This window comes from Equus caballus, chromosome 11 (assembly GCF_041296265.1).
Source record: "Equus caballus isolate H_3958 breed thoroughbred chromosome 11, TB-T2T, whole genome shotgun sequence".
In the NCBI taxonomy this organism is placed as follows: Eukaryota; Metazoa; Chordata; class Mammalia; order Perissodactyla; family Equidae; genus Equus; species Equus caballus.
Window position 1 is genome coordinate 44,287,185 of NC_091694.1, and position 19,953 is coordinate 44,307,137.

General features: G+C 35.3%; 1 protein-coding gene across 4 annotated transcripts in view; it reads left to right on the plus strand.

Moving 5' to 3' along the window:
• The window catches only part of GOSR1 (golgi SNAP receptor complex member 1), a 52,395-nt gene that overhangs the window by 21,747 nt on the left and 10,695 nt on the right, over window positions 1-19,953 (plus strand). For 2 of the 4 annotated variants that reach the window (XM_005597640.4, NM_001301246.2), the window contains 1 exon segment: window positions 16,136-16,165. In XM_005597640.4, coding sequence (XP_005597697.1) covers window positions 16,136-16,165 — 30 coding nt within the window. 4 annotated transcript variants of the gene reach the window in all.

The window sequence follows — 19,953 nt, forward strand, 5'->3', positions numbered from 1 at the left end:
GAATCTTGACCTATTCTAAGGTTGCAAATATTTTATCCTTTGTTTTCTTCCAGAAGTTTTAATGGTTTTAGCATTTTGACTTCATTTTTGTGTATGGTGTGAGTTAAGGGTCAAGATTCATTTGTTTACCATGGATATCCTGTTGTTTCAGCACCATTTTTGAAGACTCCTTTCCCCCATTGAGTTATGTTGGCACCTTTTGTTGAGACTTAATTGACCATATGTCAGTTGGTTTATTTCTGAGCTCTCTTTTGTTCCATTGATGCATATAGGTCCATCCTTAGCTTACTGGGTTTTTTTTGGGGGGGTGCGGGGTTTGCTGAGGAATAGTCACCCTGAGCTAACATCTGTTGCCCATCTTCCTCTTTTTGTTTGAGGAAGATTTGCCCTGAGCTAACATCTGTGCCAATCTTCCTCTATTTTGTTTGTGGGTCACTACCACAGCATTGCCATTGACCAGTGGTGTAGGTCTGCACCCGGGATCTGAACCCGGGCCGCCAAACTTAACCACTAGACCACCGGGGCTGGCCCAATAGCTTACTGTTTTGATTACTATAGCTTTATAGTAAGTCTTAAAATGAGGTTATGCAAGTCTTGTAACTTTGTTCTGTATTTTCAGAATTGTTTGGCTCTTCTGGGTCCTTTGCATTTCCATATAAATTTTACAATCAGATTGTAAAAAAACCACTGGGATTTTAAATGAGATCACACTGAATCTATAAAACAATTTGGGGAGAATTGCCATCTTAACAGTAGCAAATCTTCCAATCCAGGAACATGGTATGTTTTTCCATTTATTTAGGTCTCAGTTAATTTCTTCTAGCCTTTTATGGTTTTCAACATACAGGTCATGCACAAATTATGTTAAATTTATCTTTAAATATTTCCTGTTTTGGGATATGATTGTAAATGGAATTTTAAATTTTCAAACAATTTTTTCTGAAATAGAAATATAATTGATTATTATGTATAACCTTTCATCCTATGACCTTGCTAAGTTTGCTTAGTAGTAATTGCTTCTTGGTAAATCCTTTGAGATTTTCTGTGTACACAAGTATGTTATCTAAGAGTATAGTTTTATTTCTTCCTTTCCAATCTGCATTCCTTTTATTCCCTTCCTCCCTTATTGCACTAGGTACGACCTCCAATACAATGCTGAATAGGAGTGGTTAGTACAAATATTCTTGCCTTGTTTTGTATTTTAGGGAGAAACATTAATCCTTTGATGGTAACAGAGTGTTTTTACATGCCCTTCATCAGGTTGAGGAATAACCTTTCTCTTTCTCTTTTGCTGAGAGTAGTTTTTTTGTTGGTTGGGTTTTTTAGCTTTTTATTTTAAAATAATTTTAGACTTACAGAAAAATTACAAAAATAGTACAGAGAATTCTCATATACCCTTCACCCAGCTTTCTTTATGTTAATGTCTTACATAACCTTAGTACAGTTATCAAAATCAGCAAATCAACATCAGTACAATAATATCAACCAAACTACAGACTTTATTCACCAATTTTTCTACTAATGTTCTTTTTATGTTCCAAGATCCAATTCAGGATTCTATATTGTGTTTCTTTATCATGTCTCCTTAGTTTCCTCCAATTTGTGTTAAAATTACCTAATCTTAATTTGTCATGAGAAAACATCAGACAAACCCAAGTGGAGGGACAGTCTACAAAAATAACTGACTGATACTCTAAAGTGTTATCATCCTGACCTTATGCGATTTTGGCAAGAATACCATACAGTTATATTGGGCCCTCTTGGAGCATCATATCAGGGTATATATCATGTCAATATGTCTCATTATTAATAATGTTAACCTAGATTGCTTAAAGTGGTGTCTACCAGGTGTCTCCACTGTAAAATTACTGTATTTTCCATTGTAATTAATAAATATAGGGGAAGATGCTTTGAGACTACGCAAATACCCTGTTTCTCCTCAAACTTTTCCCACTAATTTTAGCATCCATTAGTGAATCTTACTTCGCCAATTATTCCTGTGGTGTTTGCTTGCTGGTGATTTTCTATTTCCATCAGTCCTTGTATGTTTATTAATTGGAATTCTGTAAGGAGGAGCTGCCCCTTCTCCACCATTTATTTTATTTATTTATCAGTGTAGACTCATAGATACTTATTTTATATTGTGGGTCATAATCCAGCATTATCATTATTTTGTTGTTCAGATTGTTCCATCTTTGGCCTTTGAGAGCTCCTTCAGGTTAGCTTCTGTCCTTTGATGTGCCCCATCCTTTTCTGAGCACTTCCTTTACAATCTCACACTGCAAATTGTTCATGCTTCATCATGTATTTTCCCTGCCTCACCTCTGGAATCAACCACTTCTCCAAGCAGCCTTGGTTCCTTGTATTGGAGAGTGGTTCAGAAACTAAGATCTGAGTGCGAAGTGTGCTTATTCTCTGTGAGGTGTTATTGCTTCTGGGCTCTCTCTTGCTACAAGTTTTTATTATGAATGAGATTGAATTTTTGCCTGTCTTTTTTGCGCGTATTAAGGTGATCAGGTTTTTTCCTTTATTGCTAGAATATGATGAATTACATTGATTATTTTCAAACATTAAACCAATCTTGATTCCTAAAATAAACCCCACTTTATCATGATATATTTATTTTCCTTTTGGTATATGCTGGATTTATTTTGTTAAGGATTTTTGCATTATGCTTGTGAAAAATATCTTTAGTTTTCTTGAGATGTCTTTGATTTTAGTGTAAGGATAATGTTGGCCCCATTAAATGAGTTGGGAAATGTCTCCTTTTCTATTTGCTGAAAGAGTTTGTACAGGCTTTGTGTTATTTCTTCCTTAAATGTTTGATAGAATTTACCAGTGAATCCATCTCAGGTTGGAGTTTTCTTTGTAGCAAGATTTTTTTTTTTTTTTTTTTTTCCCTTTTTCTCCCCAAAGCTCCCCTGGTACATAGTTGTATATTCTTCGTTGTGGGTCCTTCTAGTTGTGGCATGTGGGACGCTGCCTCAGCGTGGTTTGATGAGCAGTGCCACGTCCGCGCCCAGGATTCGAACCAACGAAACACTGGGCCGCCTGCAGCGGAGCGCGCGAACTTAACCACTCGGCCACGGGGCCAGCCCCCAGTGGCAAGATTTTTAAATTACAAAGTCACTTTCTTTTGGAGATAGAAGATTATGGCTCTGTTTGGATTTATATCCTTGGGGTTGGGGGGAGGGTGGGGTTGGGGTGGGGGTGATGGGTTATTGTGATTGGCTCAGCCTGTCACAAATTCATCTTTGTGGCCAGTGGACTTGGAAAGTCTGTTATCAGAAGAAGAGAATGTGGTATATACAGGGCTCCAGGGAAGTTACCAGCCAACTTAGTCACTTCAGTTGCGTTTACTACAATCTCTTCTATACTCCAAGCCATAAATATAGAAATAATATGGTTAAGCAAAATCTTTTTTTGTAGTGGTATTTATTGAAGTAGACTTTTACTTTAATATTTGGTTCCTCCCTCTGTCCCCCCACTAATGAATTATGAACTTTTTATCGGCCTTTAGGGCCCTACATGATCAACCTACTACGTAAGTCTCCAACTTTATCTCTTTCCATCTCTACATCTATTTCACTCTCTCCCTTTACTTACTATGTACCAGCCATACTGGACTCTATCCATTTTCTTTCCCAAAGAAATAAAGCCTTTTCCCTTCTCACCCTCTTTGTACTTAACGTTCTGTCTACTTAGAATACTCTTCTTTTAGCTTTTCATATGGCTTATTCATTGATGTCTTTATAGTCTAAGCTCACTTGTCACCTCTTCAAAGAGGCCTTTTCTAACTGTCTTGTCTGAAATAGACCCTCCTTTTTTATTCTTTAACAAAGCACTTTTTTCGTTTCTTTCATAGCATTTATGAGAATCTTTAATGATTTGTTCTTTTTGTTTATGTTTTTATTATCTGACTCTCCTTGAATGTAACCTTCTTGAGGGTAGGGACCTGGTTAGTCTAGTTCTTGGCAGTGTTGAGTCCCCAGTTCCTATTTTGTTATAGACACTTAATATTTATTTGTTGTGTAACAAATGCATATCATATATATGTGTATATACATATGTGCCCCAATGTAGAAAACCTGTTTCATTCATTTACTTATTCCCCAAATATTCATTGAATACATACTGTGTACAAGATACTGATCCAGATGATATATGTAAGAAATCTGATTTTGAGAACTAAAAGGGATATTATTAATGTGATGAATTAATTTTTTGCTTTGCAAAATGAATTTCCTATGAAATTCCTTTTAAAAAGCAAATTCTTATGTGGTATATAATAAAAGTCTTTGGCAAGCATCTCTGTTATTTACAATAGGAAACAAGATTCAGAAAGGACATAGGCCAAGGTCTCATAACCATTTAATAGTATAGCTCTTACTAATCCCACATTTCGTAACCTATTTCCGTATTTGTCTCACATCACACTGCCTTCCCTGTGATTTGCTTCTTTAAAATTTTATTTTCCTTGTATTAGGGAGCCGGCATGGCATAGTGCTATTGAGAATTAAAAGATCAGTTGCTTTTCACTTCTCTGAAAATCAAATGAACTGGCCTCTTCTCTAGTTCTTTTCATCATTAAAATAGGATAGTAGCTGTCCCTTTATGTTACATGATTTTACGGGAGAATGGCTCAAGAGTTAAGGCATTTTACAAAATTAAAATCACTCTGAAAAACTAAAGAATTTGTTTCACATAACTTCTCAAATACAGAACTGTTGTATAAAGCAATTCGTACTTAAACAGGATCAATTACAGTTATTGTTGAGAATTTGTTTTGTTTTCATTCCATTGACTATTTAGCAGATATAATAGAGTTATCATCTGAGATGGCACACATTCTTGTATTGTCATTGTACACATACATATAAATATGTCCATGAATGAGTAAAGAATTATTAAATTCTTAGTTGGAGGCTTACCTTTTCTTTGCTGACAGTTTTTCTTATGACCTTTCTCATGCTATGTTTAGACTGTTGATATTCTGAATTTTTGTAATTCACCAGCCTTGTCATTTTGGATGATCCAGAGTTGCAGTGGCAGAAATATTTTAGGTAGGCATTTTAAAAACAATAAAATGATTTCACTTTTTCTTTTTTTTTTAAGATTTTATTTTTCCTTTTTCTCCTCAAAGCCCCCCAGTACATAGTTGTGTATTTTTAGTTGTGGGTGCTTCTAGTTGTGGCACGTGGGATGCTGCCTCAGCATGGCTTGATGAGTGGTGCCATGTCCGCATCCAGGATCCGAACCAGGGAAACCCTGGGCCGCCAAAGCAGAGCACACGAACTTAACCACTTGGCCACGGAGCCGGCCCCATCACTTTTTCTTTGTTTGATGATTTCAGCCAAATTTATCTGAGGTCACACAGCTAGTAAAAGCTGAGATTCAAACCCACGTCCTCTGATTGTGTCGCTTCTGCAATACCTCATTGCCTCTCTAAGATTATTCTTATGTTATCTGCTTGACAGATACTAAGGTAATGCTTGTGAAAAGGCTTTGTAAACTGTGAGGCATTTTTGTGTAAAGCAGAACATAATGAAGGTTGTAGAGTAAGAAGAGCAAATACCAAAAGAGAAAACCTTTTATATGTACTGTTAATTTACGTTTCTTAAGTAGCATTTGAAATACTTTTGATACCAGGATAGTCTTTGTGAAATGAAATTCTAATTGTATTAACTGACTATGATCATATTTGAAAAGTATGAGACATATGATCACCATAATTTAGTGGCCTTTACAAGGAGTGGTTTTATCCCAAAAGATTTTGGTATAGTTGTATGTTTATAGTTATAGTTTAATATACATAAATAGCATGTGATTCCACTTAAATAATCAGATTATAAGATCAGTAAATGGACTAATATAGTAGACTCCTGGCGTTCAGGGTTGGACATTAGCTTTCTCAACTATGTGAACCCTAAAGGTTCCTGATGTATAGTTTTGTTGAGATACAAACTTGAATGATAGATGCTATGGAGCTAGTGATGAGGAAGTCACTTGGCTAATGAGTACGTCTGACCTGTCTGGACAACAGCATTTACACTTTAGCCTCACTTCTAACTTCATATTTGCTGCTTGTTGTTATTTACTTGGTAACTACCATAAAATGATTTATATATGTGCATACATATACTTTGTTTCTTTGTGAAACATTTCTCTAAAGAGACGACACCATTATAAAGGTAATGATAGTGAAGTGAGCCTAAGAAGTGGTGCTCCTACGTAGGAAAATGAGAAGTTTATGGAAGAAACTACATGTAATAGTAGTAGCCATAAACCTAGGACTATGCAAAGATCTTGAGATACATTCCTTACCTGTATTGGGGGTCATTTGTGTAATAGAGAATTGAATTTTTAGCCTATGAGGACTGATAGCATTTGATTATTTCACTATGTATGTATCATTCCATTCATGGGATATTTTAAATTACATGTCAAAGCTCCATTTTCCTCAGGTGGTGCATTTGCCTGCCATATTGAAATAGATGACAAAACAGATTAATATTACCCTGAACAATATTTTACTTATTTTTTATATTCATATGGTAATGTCCAATTTTACAAAGCTTAGTGACCTAGTTAGGAGCTTATGTACAGAATTCATTCTTCTTCACTTGGAACTCTAGTGAAAGCAAATCAAGACTAATCAAGACAGTGTGGTATTGGTGAAAGAATATACAAATAGATAAATGGAAGAGAGTAGAGAACCCAGAAATAGACCCTCACAATATAGTAAATCTTTGACGGAGGAGCAAAGGCAATTCAATGGAGAAAAGATAGTATTTCAACAAATGGTACTAGAACAATTGGATATCCACATGCAAGAAAACAAATATAGACACTGACCTTACACCTTTCGCAAAAGTAATTCAAAATAGATCATAGACCTACATGTAAAATACAAAACTTTTAGAAGTTGTATAACATAGGAGAAAATCTAGGTGACATTGGGTTTGGTGATAGTTTTAGATACAACACTAAAAACACCATCCATGAAAGAAGAAATTGATAAGATGGACTTCGTTAAATTTAAACACTTCTAGAAGGCCAGCCCAGTGGTGCAGCAGTTAAATTTGCATGTTCTGCTTCAGTGTCCCAGGATTCGCTGGTTCAGATCCCGGGTGCGGACCTAGCACTGCTTGGTGAGCCACGCTGTGGCACAGGTGTCCCACATATAGATTAGAGGAAGATGGGCACAATATTAGCTCAGGGCCAGTCTTCCCCAGCAAAAAAAAGGAGGGTTGGTGGTAGATGTTAGCTCAGGGCTAATCTTCCTCAAAAAAAATAAGTAAAATAAAGTAAATTTTAAAAATAAAAAAAATTAAACACTTCTTTTCTGCCAAAGGCACAGTCAAGAGAATGAAAAGACAAGCCACAGACTGGAAGGAAATATTTGTAAAACACCTATCTGATAAAGAATTGTTATCCAAAATAGACAAAGAACCCTTAAAACTCAATAATGAGGCAAAAGATATGAACAGATACTTCATCTGAGAAGTTATGCAGATGGCAAATAAGCATATGAAGAAGTGTTCAACATCATGTCAGTAGGGAGTTGCAAATTAAAACAACTAGATACCACCTCACACCTATTAGAATGGCTAAAATGCAAAACACTGACAGCACCAAATGTTGGCAAGGATGTGGAGCAATAGGAACTCTCACTCATTACTGGTGGGAGTACAAAATGGTACAGCCATTTGGAAACCAGTTTGGCAGTTTTCTTAAAAAGCTAAATATAGACTTACCATATAATCCAGCAGTCATGCTCCTAGGTATTTACCTAAATGAATTGAAAGCTTACGTCTAAACAAAAACGTGCACGTAAATGTTTGTAGCAGCTTTACTCATTGCCAGAAATTCAAAGCAACCAAGATGTCTTTCAATAAGTGAATGGATAAAGAAACTGTGGTACATCCATGCAATGGAATATCATTCAATGATACAGGAAATAAGCTATCCAGCCCCAAAAGACAGGGAGGGCCCTTAAATGCATAAAAGAAGCCAGTCTGAAAAGGCTACATACTGTATGATTCCAACTGTCTGACAAAAGGCAAAACTAGACAGTAGAAAGATCAGTTGTTGCCAGGGTTTCAGAGTGAGAAGAGGAGGAATAATGAACAGATGGAGCCCAGGGGATATTTAGGGCAGTAAAACTAGTCTGTATGACACTGTGATGGTGCATACATGACATTATGCTTTTATGAAAACCCATGAACTGTGCAACACAAGGAGCAAACCCTAATGTAAACTGAGTCTTATTTAATAATAATGTATCAATATTGATTCGATTGTAACAAATGTATCACTCTAAAAGATGTTAATAATAGATGGGGGAGAATGGGTATATAGGTACCCTGTACTTTGTGCTGAGTATTTCTTATACCTAAAACTGTCCTTAAAAACAAGTCTCTGATTTTAAAAAATGGAAAAAATGACTTTCCAGGATCTCACTGCTAATAATTTAGCTTTTGCTTTTTTCGTTTTTTCTCTCCCTGAACTAGGTAGAATTCTGAGTCTGTCAGATGCTTAACTTTCTGTCCTTAGGTAACTTTATGTAATTATAAAACAAAATTTCTGTGCTAAATAAACCATGAAAAAAGCCTGTAAAGATACTCCTTGGTCTACCCAGACTGGAAGGAAATATGCCAAAATATTAATGTTAATGGAAGAATGGTTGCAAATGATTTCTACTTTCATCTTTGTTTTTCTGTATTTTCCAAATGTTTTCTGTAAAATAAATATCTGTTTGCACTAAAACAGCTTTTTGTATCCTACTGCAGCTTAATTGTATTCGGTTAACATGTTTTAAGAGATATTTAGATAGAAGTAATTAAGACCTAGACCTTAAGGATCTCTCTGGTTAACTATAAGTAAATGAGAGACGGCATCAACACAGTGCTTCGTGTAAATGATCTGATTGGTTACTGACAGCCTCATCAATTGCAGTTTACAAAGAGATCGATTTTTAAATTCTATTTATTAGATACTTGTTTGTTTTCTTATTTGCTTGCTTATTCATTTACATTTTTGTTATTAATTACCTGCTCTTTTAAAAGAGAATTCTAATTAGGTCTCATTTTTATTCCTGAAATTTGTGCCAATTGCAGGATGTATCTTGGGAGAGATGAATTATTTTTTGAAAAGAGAATTACTATTTGAATATGGCTTCACTGATTCCTTGGTACAGTAATTGGTTATAAAATTTGGCTCATTGTTTTCAGCTAGTTTGGTCTTGAGAGAAACAGAAACTTGTTGCTTAATTAAAGACTCTAGATGACTATGGAATGCCTCTGGGCTGTTAATTCCACTTGATTATATATGTTATACCCCACAGGAAAGCAATTTTAAATTCAACTTTTACCAGATTATGCCATCTTTATGGAGCCACTCTATCGTTGAATTATATCCACACTGTCCAGGATGCTTTTAATGAATGGTGTTTATTCAAGTGGAAGTCTTAGCTAAATGAGTAAGGACTTGGAGACTTTGGGCAATCTGAGAAGAAATTTAAAAATAACTTGCCTGGCCAGCCCCATGGCTGAGTGGTTAAGTTCATGCACTCCGCTTCAGCGGCCCAGGGTTTCGCCGATTTGGATTCTGGGCGCAGACGCGGCACAGCTCATCAGGCCATGCTGAGGTAGCGTCTCATATAGTACAACCAGAGGGACTCACAACTAGTATATACAACTATGTACTGGGGGCTTTGGGAAGGAAAAAGAAAAAAAGATTGGCAAAAGTTGTTAGCTCGGTGCCAGTCTTTAAAAAAAAAAAAAAAGTATGCTTTAAAAGAAAAAATCACTGGCTTTCCTCTGCTTATGCCACTACAGTCATGCGCCATGTAACATTTTGGTCAACAACAGGCTGCATATATGATGGTGGTCCCATAAGGTTAATACCTTGTAGCCTAGATGTGTAGTAGGCTATGCCATCTGGGTTTGTCTAAGTACACTCTGCGGTGTTTACGCAGAGACAAAATCACCTGATGACGCATTGCTCAGAACAATCCCCGTTGTTATGTGACACATAACTGTGTATAAACTAAGGCTACCAGGGGGAGGAATAGCTCCTTCCTCCATAGGGTAGGATATTTGGGATTATAATTTTGGTTTTCTTTTTAAGTAAAGCCTATTATTAGGTTGGCTTCTTTTTCAGGGGAATCCAGCAAACTCTTTTCTTTGACTGCAGTTCAGATGATGCTATAAAATTACCATATGAGGAAAAATTGTCAATTTCAAATGTATAAAATGGTCTATCTCAATGAAAATGTATCCTTTTAAGAAAACCTATTCTTGAAAATCTAGTTTTATACCAAAAATGGAAGATAAATGGAGGCATGCTTTATAAAAGATTTTTAATTTGATTCATGCAAATAGAGTGGTCTTATTACATTTAAAATATGATTTAAGTTGTCCAAAATGTCATTTTCAGAAAGCATACCTTTTAAGGAAAGTACTCATTACATAAAACAAAGGTTATATCTGTGTGCTACAAACAACACCAAAAATTTTCTTTCTATGTAACCACATAGGAAGTTGTTCCTTAGTGACCATTTCAACCTTACTTCTTCAGGAACGTTGTCTTGGAATACAAAATATAAGGAATTTGTTTTCTAACTAAAGTCTAGTAGTTAGGCTAATTTATTAGCTAGTGAACTTCAGCTCTGACGTCTGGTTCAGAGCAGATACAAAGAAACACTATTCTATCTTCAGATCTTACAGAAAGCAGATAATGGTCATAATGAAGTATATCTGGCTGATTTTCTGATGATTTGTGTGAAATGCTTAGCTTTGTATTTTTACAGTTCTCTTTAGACAGATGGAAATATATTTTCCACAGAATAGTTTTTCTCTTTTTTTTTAAACACTGCTTCACGATTGTATACTTCTTAATGTTTGTACCTTTATATTCAGTCTAACTTGGAATTGGGTTTTTGTTGTTGTTTGGTACAATGGTCAACACTTTGGTTTTTAAATTTTTAGCTTTTTATTTGAGTTTATTGTAGATTCACAAGCATTTCACCCACTGGTAACATCTTATAAAATTATAACATTATATCACAACCAAGATAATGACATTGATATTCTTGTCAGAGCTTATCGATCACCACAAGGATCCCTTGTGTTGCCCTTCTGTAGCTACACCCACTTATCTCCCACCTCCCACCCCCCTCATTAACCTCTGGCAACCGCTAATCTGTTCTCCATTTCTATAATTTTGTCATTTCAAGAATGTTGCCTGTACATGGAATTATACAGTATGTAACCTTTAAAGATTGATTTTTTTTCGCTCGATGTAATTCTCTGGAGATTCATCCAGGTTGTTGCATATATCACTAGCTTGTTTCTTTTTATTGTTGAGTAGTGTTCCATGGTATGAATATATCACAATTTGTTTAACCATTCACCCATTGAAGGACATCTAGGCTATTTCCAGCTTTTGGCTATTACGTATAAAGTTGCTGTAAACATTTTGTATAAACATAATGTTTTATTTCTCTAGGATAAATGCCCAGGAGTGTAATTGCTGGATCATATGGTAGTTCTATTTTTTTTTTTTTTTTTTTTTTTGAGGAACCTCCATACTCTTTTCCAGAGTGGCTGCACCAATTTACATTCTCACCAACAGTGCGCAAAGCTTCCCTTTTCTTCACATCCTCACCAACACTTGTTATTTCTAGTCTTTTTGATAATAGCCATTCTAACAGGTATAAGGTGGTATCTCATTGTGGTTTTAATTTGCATTTCCCTGATATTAATGATGTAGAGCATCTTTTCATGTACCTGTTGGCCTTCTGTATGTCTTCTTTAGAAAAATACCTACTCTGATCTTCTGCCCTTTTTTTTTGGCTTGAGGAAGATTGGCCCTGAGCCAAGATCTGTGCCAGTCTTCCTCCATTTTGTATGTGGGTTGCTGCTACAGCATGGCTTGATGAGGGGTGTAGGTCCACACCTGGGATCTGAACCCACAAACCCAGGCTGTCGAAGCAGAGCATACACCACCGGGCCAGCCCCTACTGCCCATTTTTTAATCGAATTGTTTTTTTGTTTTGTTCTTTTGGTGAAGAAGAAATGGCCCTGAGCTAACATCCGTTGCCAATCTTCCTGTTTTTGCTTGAGGAAGATTGTCCCGGAGCTAACATCTGTGGCAGTCTTCCTCTGTTTTGTATGTCAGATGCCACCACAGCATGGCTTGATGAGCGGTGTGTAGGTCCATCCCCGGAATCTGAACCTGTGAATCCTGGACTGCTGAAGCAGGGCGTGCGAACTTAACCACTATGCCAACAGGGGCCCACCCCTGAATTGTTTGGTTTTTTGCTATTGAGTTATTTAAGTTTTTTATGTATTTTGGGTATTATCCCCTTATAAAATATATGATTTGCAGATATTTTCTCCCATTCAATAGGTTTCCTTTTCATTTTGATGATGGTTTCCTTTGCTGTGCAGAAGGTTTTAGTTTGTCGTAGTCCCACTTGTTTATTTTGTTTTTGTTGCTTTTGCTTTTGATGTCAAATTCAAAAAAATCATCACTAAGACCTATGCCAGGTTGCTTAGCACCTTACCACCCATGTTTTCTTCTAGTCTTATGGTTTCAGGTCTTATGTTCAAGTCTTTAATCCATTTTGAGTTAATTTTTGGGTATGGTGTAAAATGGTGATCCAGTTTCATTCTTTTGCATGTGGCTGTCCAATTTCCCCAACATCATTTAGTAAAGAGATTGTCTTTTCCCCATTGTATATTCTTAGCTCCTTTGTCATAAAATAATTGGCCATGTATGCATGGATTTATTTCTGGGCTCTCTATTCTGTTCAGTGGATCTTTGTGTCTGTTTTTATGCAGTACGATACTGTTTTAATTAATCTAGCTTTGTAATACAGTTTGAAATCAGGAAGCATGATGTCTCCAGCTTTGTTCTTCTTTCTAAAGATTGCTTTAGCTATGCAGGGTCTTTTTATGGCTCCATACAGATTTTAGGATTATTTGTTCTATTTCTTTGAAAACTGCCATTAGAATTTTGATAGAGATTGCGTTGAATCTGTATATTGCTTTGGGTAGTATGGACATTTTAACAATATTCTTCCAATCCATGAACATGGAATGTCTTTCCATTTATTTGTGTCTTCAATTTTTTTCATTAATGTCTTGTAGTTTTCAATATACAAATCTTCCACTTTCTTGGTTAAATTTATTCCTAGGTATTTTATTCTTTTTGATGCAATTGCAAATGGGATTGTTTTCTTAATTTCTCTTTCTGACAGTTCATTATTAGTGTATAGAAATGAAACAGATTTTTGTGTATTGATTTTGTATCCTGCAACATTGCTAAATTCCTTTATTAGTTCTAATAGTTTTTTGATGGATTCTCTAGGGTTTTCTATATGTAATATCATGTCATCTGCAAATAGTGATGGTTTTACTTCTTTTGACTTTGGATGCCTTTTATTTCTTTTTCTTGCCTTATTGCTCTGGCTAGGACTTCCAATACTGTGTTGAATTAAAGTGGCAAGAATGGGCATCCTTGTCTTATTCCTGATCTTAGAGGAAAAGCTTTTAGCTTTTCACCCTTGATGATTATGTTAGCTGTGCATTTGTCATATATGGCCTTTATTATATTCAGGTACGTTCCCTCTCTACCTGCTTTGTTGAGAGTTTTTATCATAAATGGATGTTGGGTTTTATCAAATGTCGTTTCTGCATCTATTGAGATGGTCATATGATTTTTATTCCTCATTTTGTTAATGTGGTGTATCACATTGACTGATTTGCGGATGTTGAACCATCTTTGCATCCCTGGAATAAATCCCACTTGATCATGTGTATGATCCTTTTAATATATTGTTGAATTCAGTTTGCTAATACTTTGTTGAGGGTTTTTGCATATATGCTCATCAGGAATATTGACCAGTAATTTTCTTTTCTCGTGGCATCCTTATGGTATTTAGAACAGTACATGTCTCATTATAAACTCTCCATAAGTATTTTTAGCAAATATGTCATCATTTTTAACAAATTAGCAAATTAATAGTCTACTCTTCACTTAATTTAGTAGTTTATTTAATTGATTTTATCTTCATTAAGGCTGTTAATACAAAACTAGTTTGTTGAGCTTGGCAATAGAATTATTTATTTTCATATTATACTGCCTGGATTTTTAAATATCTCATTTATATGCCCTTTGATGTACTAAAAGGCCTTGATGAGGACAGTCAACCAAACCATTGTATTGAACAAGGAGGTATTAACCCAAGTCTAGTTAACCACTCCCTCTTTTGTGACTTTGTGATCACTCTACCAAGATACCCGTAGGCCTATATATTGTCTATCTTTGTAAGATCTATGGAGGTTGATGCCTTGTCTTTGTAACCCCTGTCTGATCTGACCCAGTACACTCCAGGGGCACTTCCGTACACATTTGTTAACAAAATAAATACATGTTTTGTAATTAATAGATTTTACCAGAACAGTGGGTTTATCTGGAAATTTATATCAACTTTATGCTTAGATTTAGAATTAGTCCATAGTTATTGAGAAACTACTGTAATGATAGCAAAAAATAGTTAGTGCTTATCAATGTACTAGGTCCTGTTCTAATCATACATATATGTAAACTTCTTAAATCCTCTTAACAAGTAGGTTTTTTCTTTATCATTGCCATTTTACAGATGAGAAAACTGAGGCACAGAGTAACTTGCCTAAGGTCAGATAGTTAATAAGTGGTAGAGCCAGCATTCAAAAGCCACACAGTCTAGCTTTTAATCCCTCCACTATCTTTGTAATTTTTGAAATTCTTAATCACATGTTTATATATGATATTTATGACATTTTTAAAGCTCGTCTTTGGCCCTAGTCCATGCAATATTTAGATTTTCTGGTCCACCACTTTATAATGAAACTTCAACTTATTAGTTTGTACAGTGAACTTAGAAATTCTTTTGGAAAGAAGTAGTTGGAAAAAATATGCAAGTATTTGAGTGCCTACTGTATTCCTTACACTGTGCCAAATGGATACAGATATACAGATATCAAGGAGTTCCTTCTTTCTGCTGTAAAGTTACCCCTTTACCAAACTTAGCTTACCTATTAATTCCTCCCTAAAATTGTTTTTTCATTTGTGTCTTTCTTTCCAATGTGTGATGCATGAAGGCAGATGTTTTACAGATCAAAGGTGCATTTGCTGTCTTTATTCAGATTCTTGAATTCTAATGTTTGGTAAGCTGAGACTTGGTTTTCTTTCCAAAAAAACTGTTTCCCAAAAAAGGAAGGAACTTTAAGGTGTAAATAATTACTACTTGTAGGCATCAGAACTATTCATGAATTGCTTAACGATGGGGATACATTTTGAGAAATGTATCACTAGGTGATTTTGTCATTGTGCAACATCACAGAGTGTATTTAAACAAACCTAGATGGTATAGCCTACTGCACACGTAGGCTGTATGGTACTAATCTTATGGGACCACCTTTGTTTATATAGTCCGTTGTTGACTGAAATATCGTGTGGCACATGATTGTGTATTTGCCTATCCTGTCTCAACAAGTTGGTTGTAATTCTTAAGTTTTGAATAGACAGTGGTGACATCGTTCAGCTATCTAGATTAAAGAAGTTTCATTTCTTTATGCTGTCATTAAAACTGTTCTGACTTGGGGGCTGGCCCCATGGCCGAGTGGTTAAATTCTCGCCCTCTGTTTCAGCGGCCCAGGGTTTTGCTGGTTCGGATCCAGGGCATGGACATGGTACCAGTCATCAAGCCGTGCTGAGGCAGTGTCCCACATGCCACAACTAGAAGGACCCACAACTAAAAATACACAACTATGTACCGAGGGGCTTTGGGAGAAAAAGGAAAAATAAAAAAATCTTAAAAAAACTGTTCTGACTTTAATTATTAAGTATCTCTGTGGAAGAAATAGATTTCAGCTAGCAAATACAAGTAGGAGGAAAATTACATGTATGGATAAATTAAGTTTATTTCAGAGTCCAGAATTTTGTCCAGATGCTTTCAAAAGTCTGGGTATTCTGTTTACATAATGGCTGAAAAGTTAACCTATCTATAAAGTGTAGAAAAATTAAGTACAAGTTTTAAATGTGCTTTAATAATTCCAGAATTTGAATTTTCTTTTATTTGCAGCTCAGATCGTTTGATAGAAGAGACAATAAGGTAAGGAAAAACTCTTGTCCTACTTTCTTGTGTTTTTTGTTTACACATAAATGAACAGATCAGGTTAACCCCGTAACTAGAGTTAAAGTCTATTCATCTTCTTTAAGGATGGGAATTTCACTAGATGGTAATGTATTTTTACTGTATCCTTCCCTTATAAGAGACATTTGAAGCCCAAAACATTTGTTTTCAGAATTACTAGAATTAGCTTTTTTTAACCTAGGTTAATTTTTCTGATTAATTCATACTCGATATTTTCAGCCTCAATCTTTTTATTCTCACTTTTTAATGGAAAACAATCTTAAACATATGATTTGGTAAATGTCTTATTTATACCATTTATATAGACTTGGTTTCTGTTCCAGCAGCTGTAGACAATCTACTGCAGTAATATTTAGTATTATCTGTAATAACATTGAAGTAGTTTCCTGCTTAAGGTAAGGGACATTTATTTGTTGGTTTGAACTGCTTAATTTTCTAGGATTGGTGAATTTTTAAATACCTATCTTATGACAGTAAGAAAGGAAGTTAACTAGATATGATTGCTATGATACAGAGTTCAGCAGTGTCTAAAGCATTGTTTTTCAGGAAAGGTAGGACGAAGTACATAGAAAGAAACACTTGTATTGTTATGGTAGGCTGGCTGTCGTGCTCGAGTGCTTTACATGCTTTATTCTATTTAATCTGCAATAACCCGTGAGGTAGACACTGATCATTAGACACCATCTCCAAAACAAAAAAGAAATCTTAAGGTTAGTAATTTGCTTGTTGTCACATGACTGATAAATAGTATGGAGGATTCAAATCCTCAAATCTAAGTCTGTAACTCTGGAACCAGAGCTCTGTCTAAACCACTTCTGTGTTTACCACCTTGTGGAAAGAGTACAAGCTTTGGAGTGTGATTTGGTTGGAAACTTGGCTGTGCTACTTATTAGATCTCTGTTCTTGGATGAATTACTTGGGGCCTTTATTTTCTTATGTGTTTAAAAACATGAGATTGATGATAATACCTACCCTAAAAGATTGTTGCGAAGACTAAAGATAATATGAGTAAAACACCTAGTACAATGCCTGACTGATAGTAGGTAATCTGTAAATGGTAGCTCTATTGTTAATACAGATTTTTTTTTTTTACTTTTTATTTTGATATTTCAGGTTTTAGAACAGTTCCAATAGTACAGAGAATTCCCATATACCCTTTACCTAGATTCCCCATTTTGCCACATTTGCTTTATTACCTTTTTCTGAACAACTTAAAAATAAGTTGTAAGCATGATACCTCTTTACCCCTAAATATTTCAGTGTTCATATTTTAAATATTTATTTATATTGATATGGACTCATGAATTCTAATCTTACTCAATTTTATAATATGTTTCTATCATTATTTAATAATAATAAATTGTAATCTTTTATAATAATATGTAGTTATCATGTCTTGGAATTTTGTTTAAATTGCATGCACTGGGCATTCTGACTGAGCAGTGTTCACAGAATTGTCTAATTGTCAACTGAAATATCTGCCTTGTGACTCCTTCCCTTTCATCAGCACATGAAGTAAGATCACATTTTGCCAGGAATTTGTGTGTGTGTGTGTGTGAGGAAGATTGGCCCTGGGCTAACATCTGTTGCCAATCTTCCTCTATTTTATGTGGGATGCCGCCGCAGTGTGGTTTGACAAGTGGTTGCCAGGTCCACGCCTGGGATCCGAACCTGCAAACCCTGGGCCACTGAAGCAGAGCTTGTGAACTTATGCCACCAGGCAGGCCCTGAGAATTCTTTGCTTAAAGTCTCCTTAATAGCCCTTTTTTTCCTTCCTTTTATTTCCTCCTCTTTCTGCCTGATCTTCTAGGGCCAGGCTGTCTTAATTAAGCTTCTCAATTCAAAGCTGGCCTATTTAAGGGCTGGTAATATCAGTATAAAAGTTTAGAGTACCTCCTAGAATAGAAACATTTGAAAACCATTGAATCACTGCTACTATTATTTTGCTAGTTAAAAAGCAAAAAACATGCAATTGGAATTTTATTTCACTGTTTCCCTTTATTTCAAAATGTGATGGGTAGCACAACTGAAATTTCATTGACTATAAAGCTAGTTATGATTACTTATGGATAATATAAAAGTTGTGTCAAATAATTATTTTTACATGTTCCATATGTAAAAATTTACCTTTTCCTTTTGGAGATACATTTTAAAAATACGTGCACAACTGAATATAGACTTGGCATCAATTTATTGAAAAGAAATGATATTTTTAATATTTATAAATTTATTCTGAAGCTTTAAATGTATAACTAGTATTGTGTGTTGTTGAAAAAATAAGTGTCTGAGTTTACTACATAGAATAGGTAAGAAAGTTCCAGTAAGCAGGCACATCAATGATTTATCATTTTAAAAGCATTATATATTATTTGGAGCATATGTTTTGCCTCTGAGTATTTGACCCTTGAAATAACAACCACCTAGATTTCACTCAGCTTGACGCCAGATGATGCAATGAGATGGAAAAGTATGTCTAGATATACTTTGTGTGGTACTGGAAATCATGCATATTCAACAAGATAATAACATAATGTATGATGATAATATCTATTCTCCAAGGAATACAAAGTGCTTTGCAGAAATTATTTTTTAATCTTCTTTGTCTGCTTCTGAGTTAAAGTGCACAGGAGATGGTAATAGTCCCAGTTTAAAAAACAGAGGCATCTATGATTCAAAGATTGACCTCAGATGCCTTGGCATAGGTTTAAATTCTGTTACTTTATACAAGACTGTAATACCTATTTCTAAATACCTTGTAAATTTATTTTAAAACAAACACTTTTTACATATATTCTATCATAGACATTTAGTTAAACTCAAAAATTACACGAATAAGAACTAACAATGCAGGGCCGGCTGCAAGGCTGAGTGGTTAAGTTCGTGCGCTCCGCTTCGGCAGCCCAGGGTTTCACCAGTTTGGATCCTGGGTGCAGGTATGGCACCGCTCATCAAGCCATACTGAGACGGCATCCCACATAGCACAAACAGAAGCACTCACAACTAGAATGTACAACTATGTACTGGGGGACTTTGGGGAGAAGAAGAAAAAGAAGGTTGGCAACAGTTGTTAGTTCAGGTGCCAATCTTTAAAAAAAAAAAACTAATGATGCAATGGATGTTGTTAGGTTGACTCTTGTGCTCTTTTTGTTTTTTGGATCTAAAATTCAAGGTAAAGTTGACATTGCCTGCCTCCTCCTGCTCTAATCTTGATGGTTGTTCTCTAGGCCTGCTATACTGCTCTGGTCCTGGGATGTCCTTTCACTATCATCTAAAACGATCTCCTTCATTGGATCACCTATTTCTTAGATTTAGTGTCTTCCAGTTTCTTAGTTTATTCCCTCCTTATGCTGGACCACATCCTTTAGTAGCTTCCTGAGAAAGAATAGGAGGTAAATTTCTTGGACTTTTCACATCTAAAAAGTCTTTATTATACTCATATTCTTGATTCATTGTTGAGCTAAGATATAGAATTCTAGGTTAGAAATAATTTTGAAATTTTTGAAGACGTTTCCAGGATTGCTTTTTAAGTCCAATGCTAATTAAAATTTCTGATCCTTTGTATATGATAAGCTTTTTATCTCTGGAAGCTTTTAGGATCAGCCCTTTTTCCCTATGTTTTTGGTTGGTTGTTTTTAACCTCCCCATGATGAGCTTAGCATACGTTTTCTCCAGTCCATTGTGCTGGGCAATCTAGAAACTTGTCTTCAGTTCTGGGAAATTTTTTAATGTTATTTATCACTTTGTTC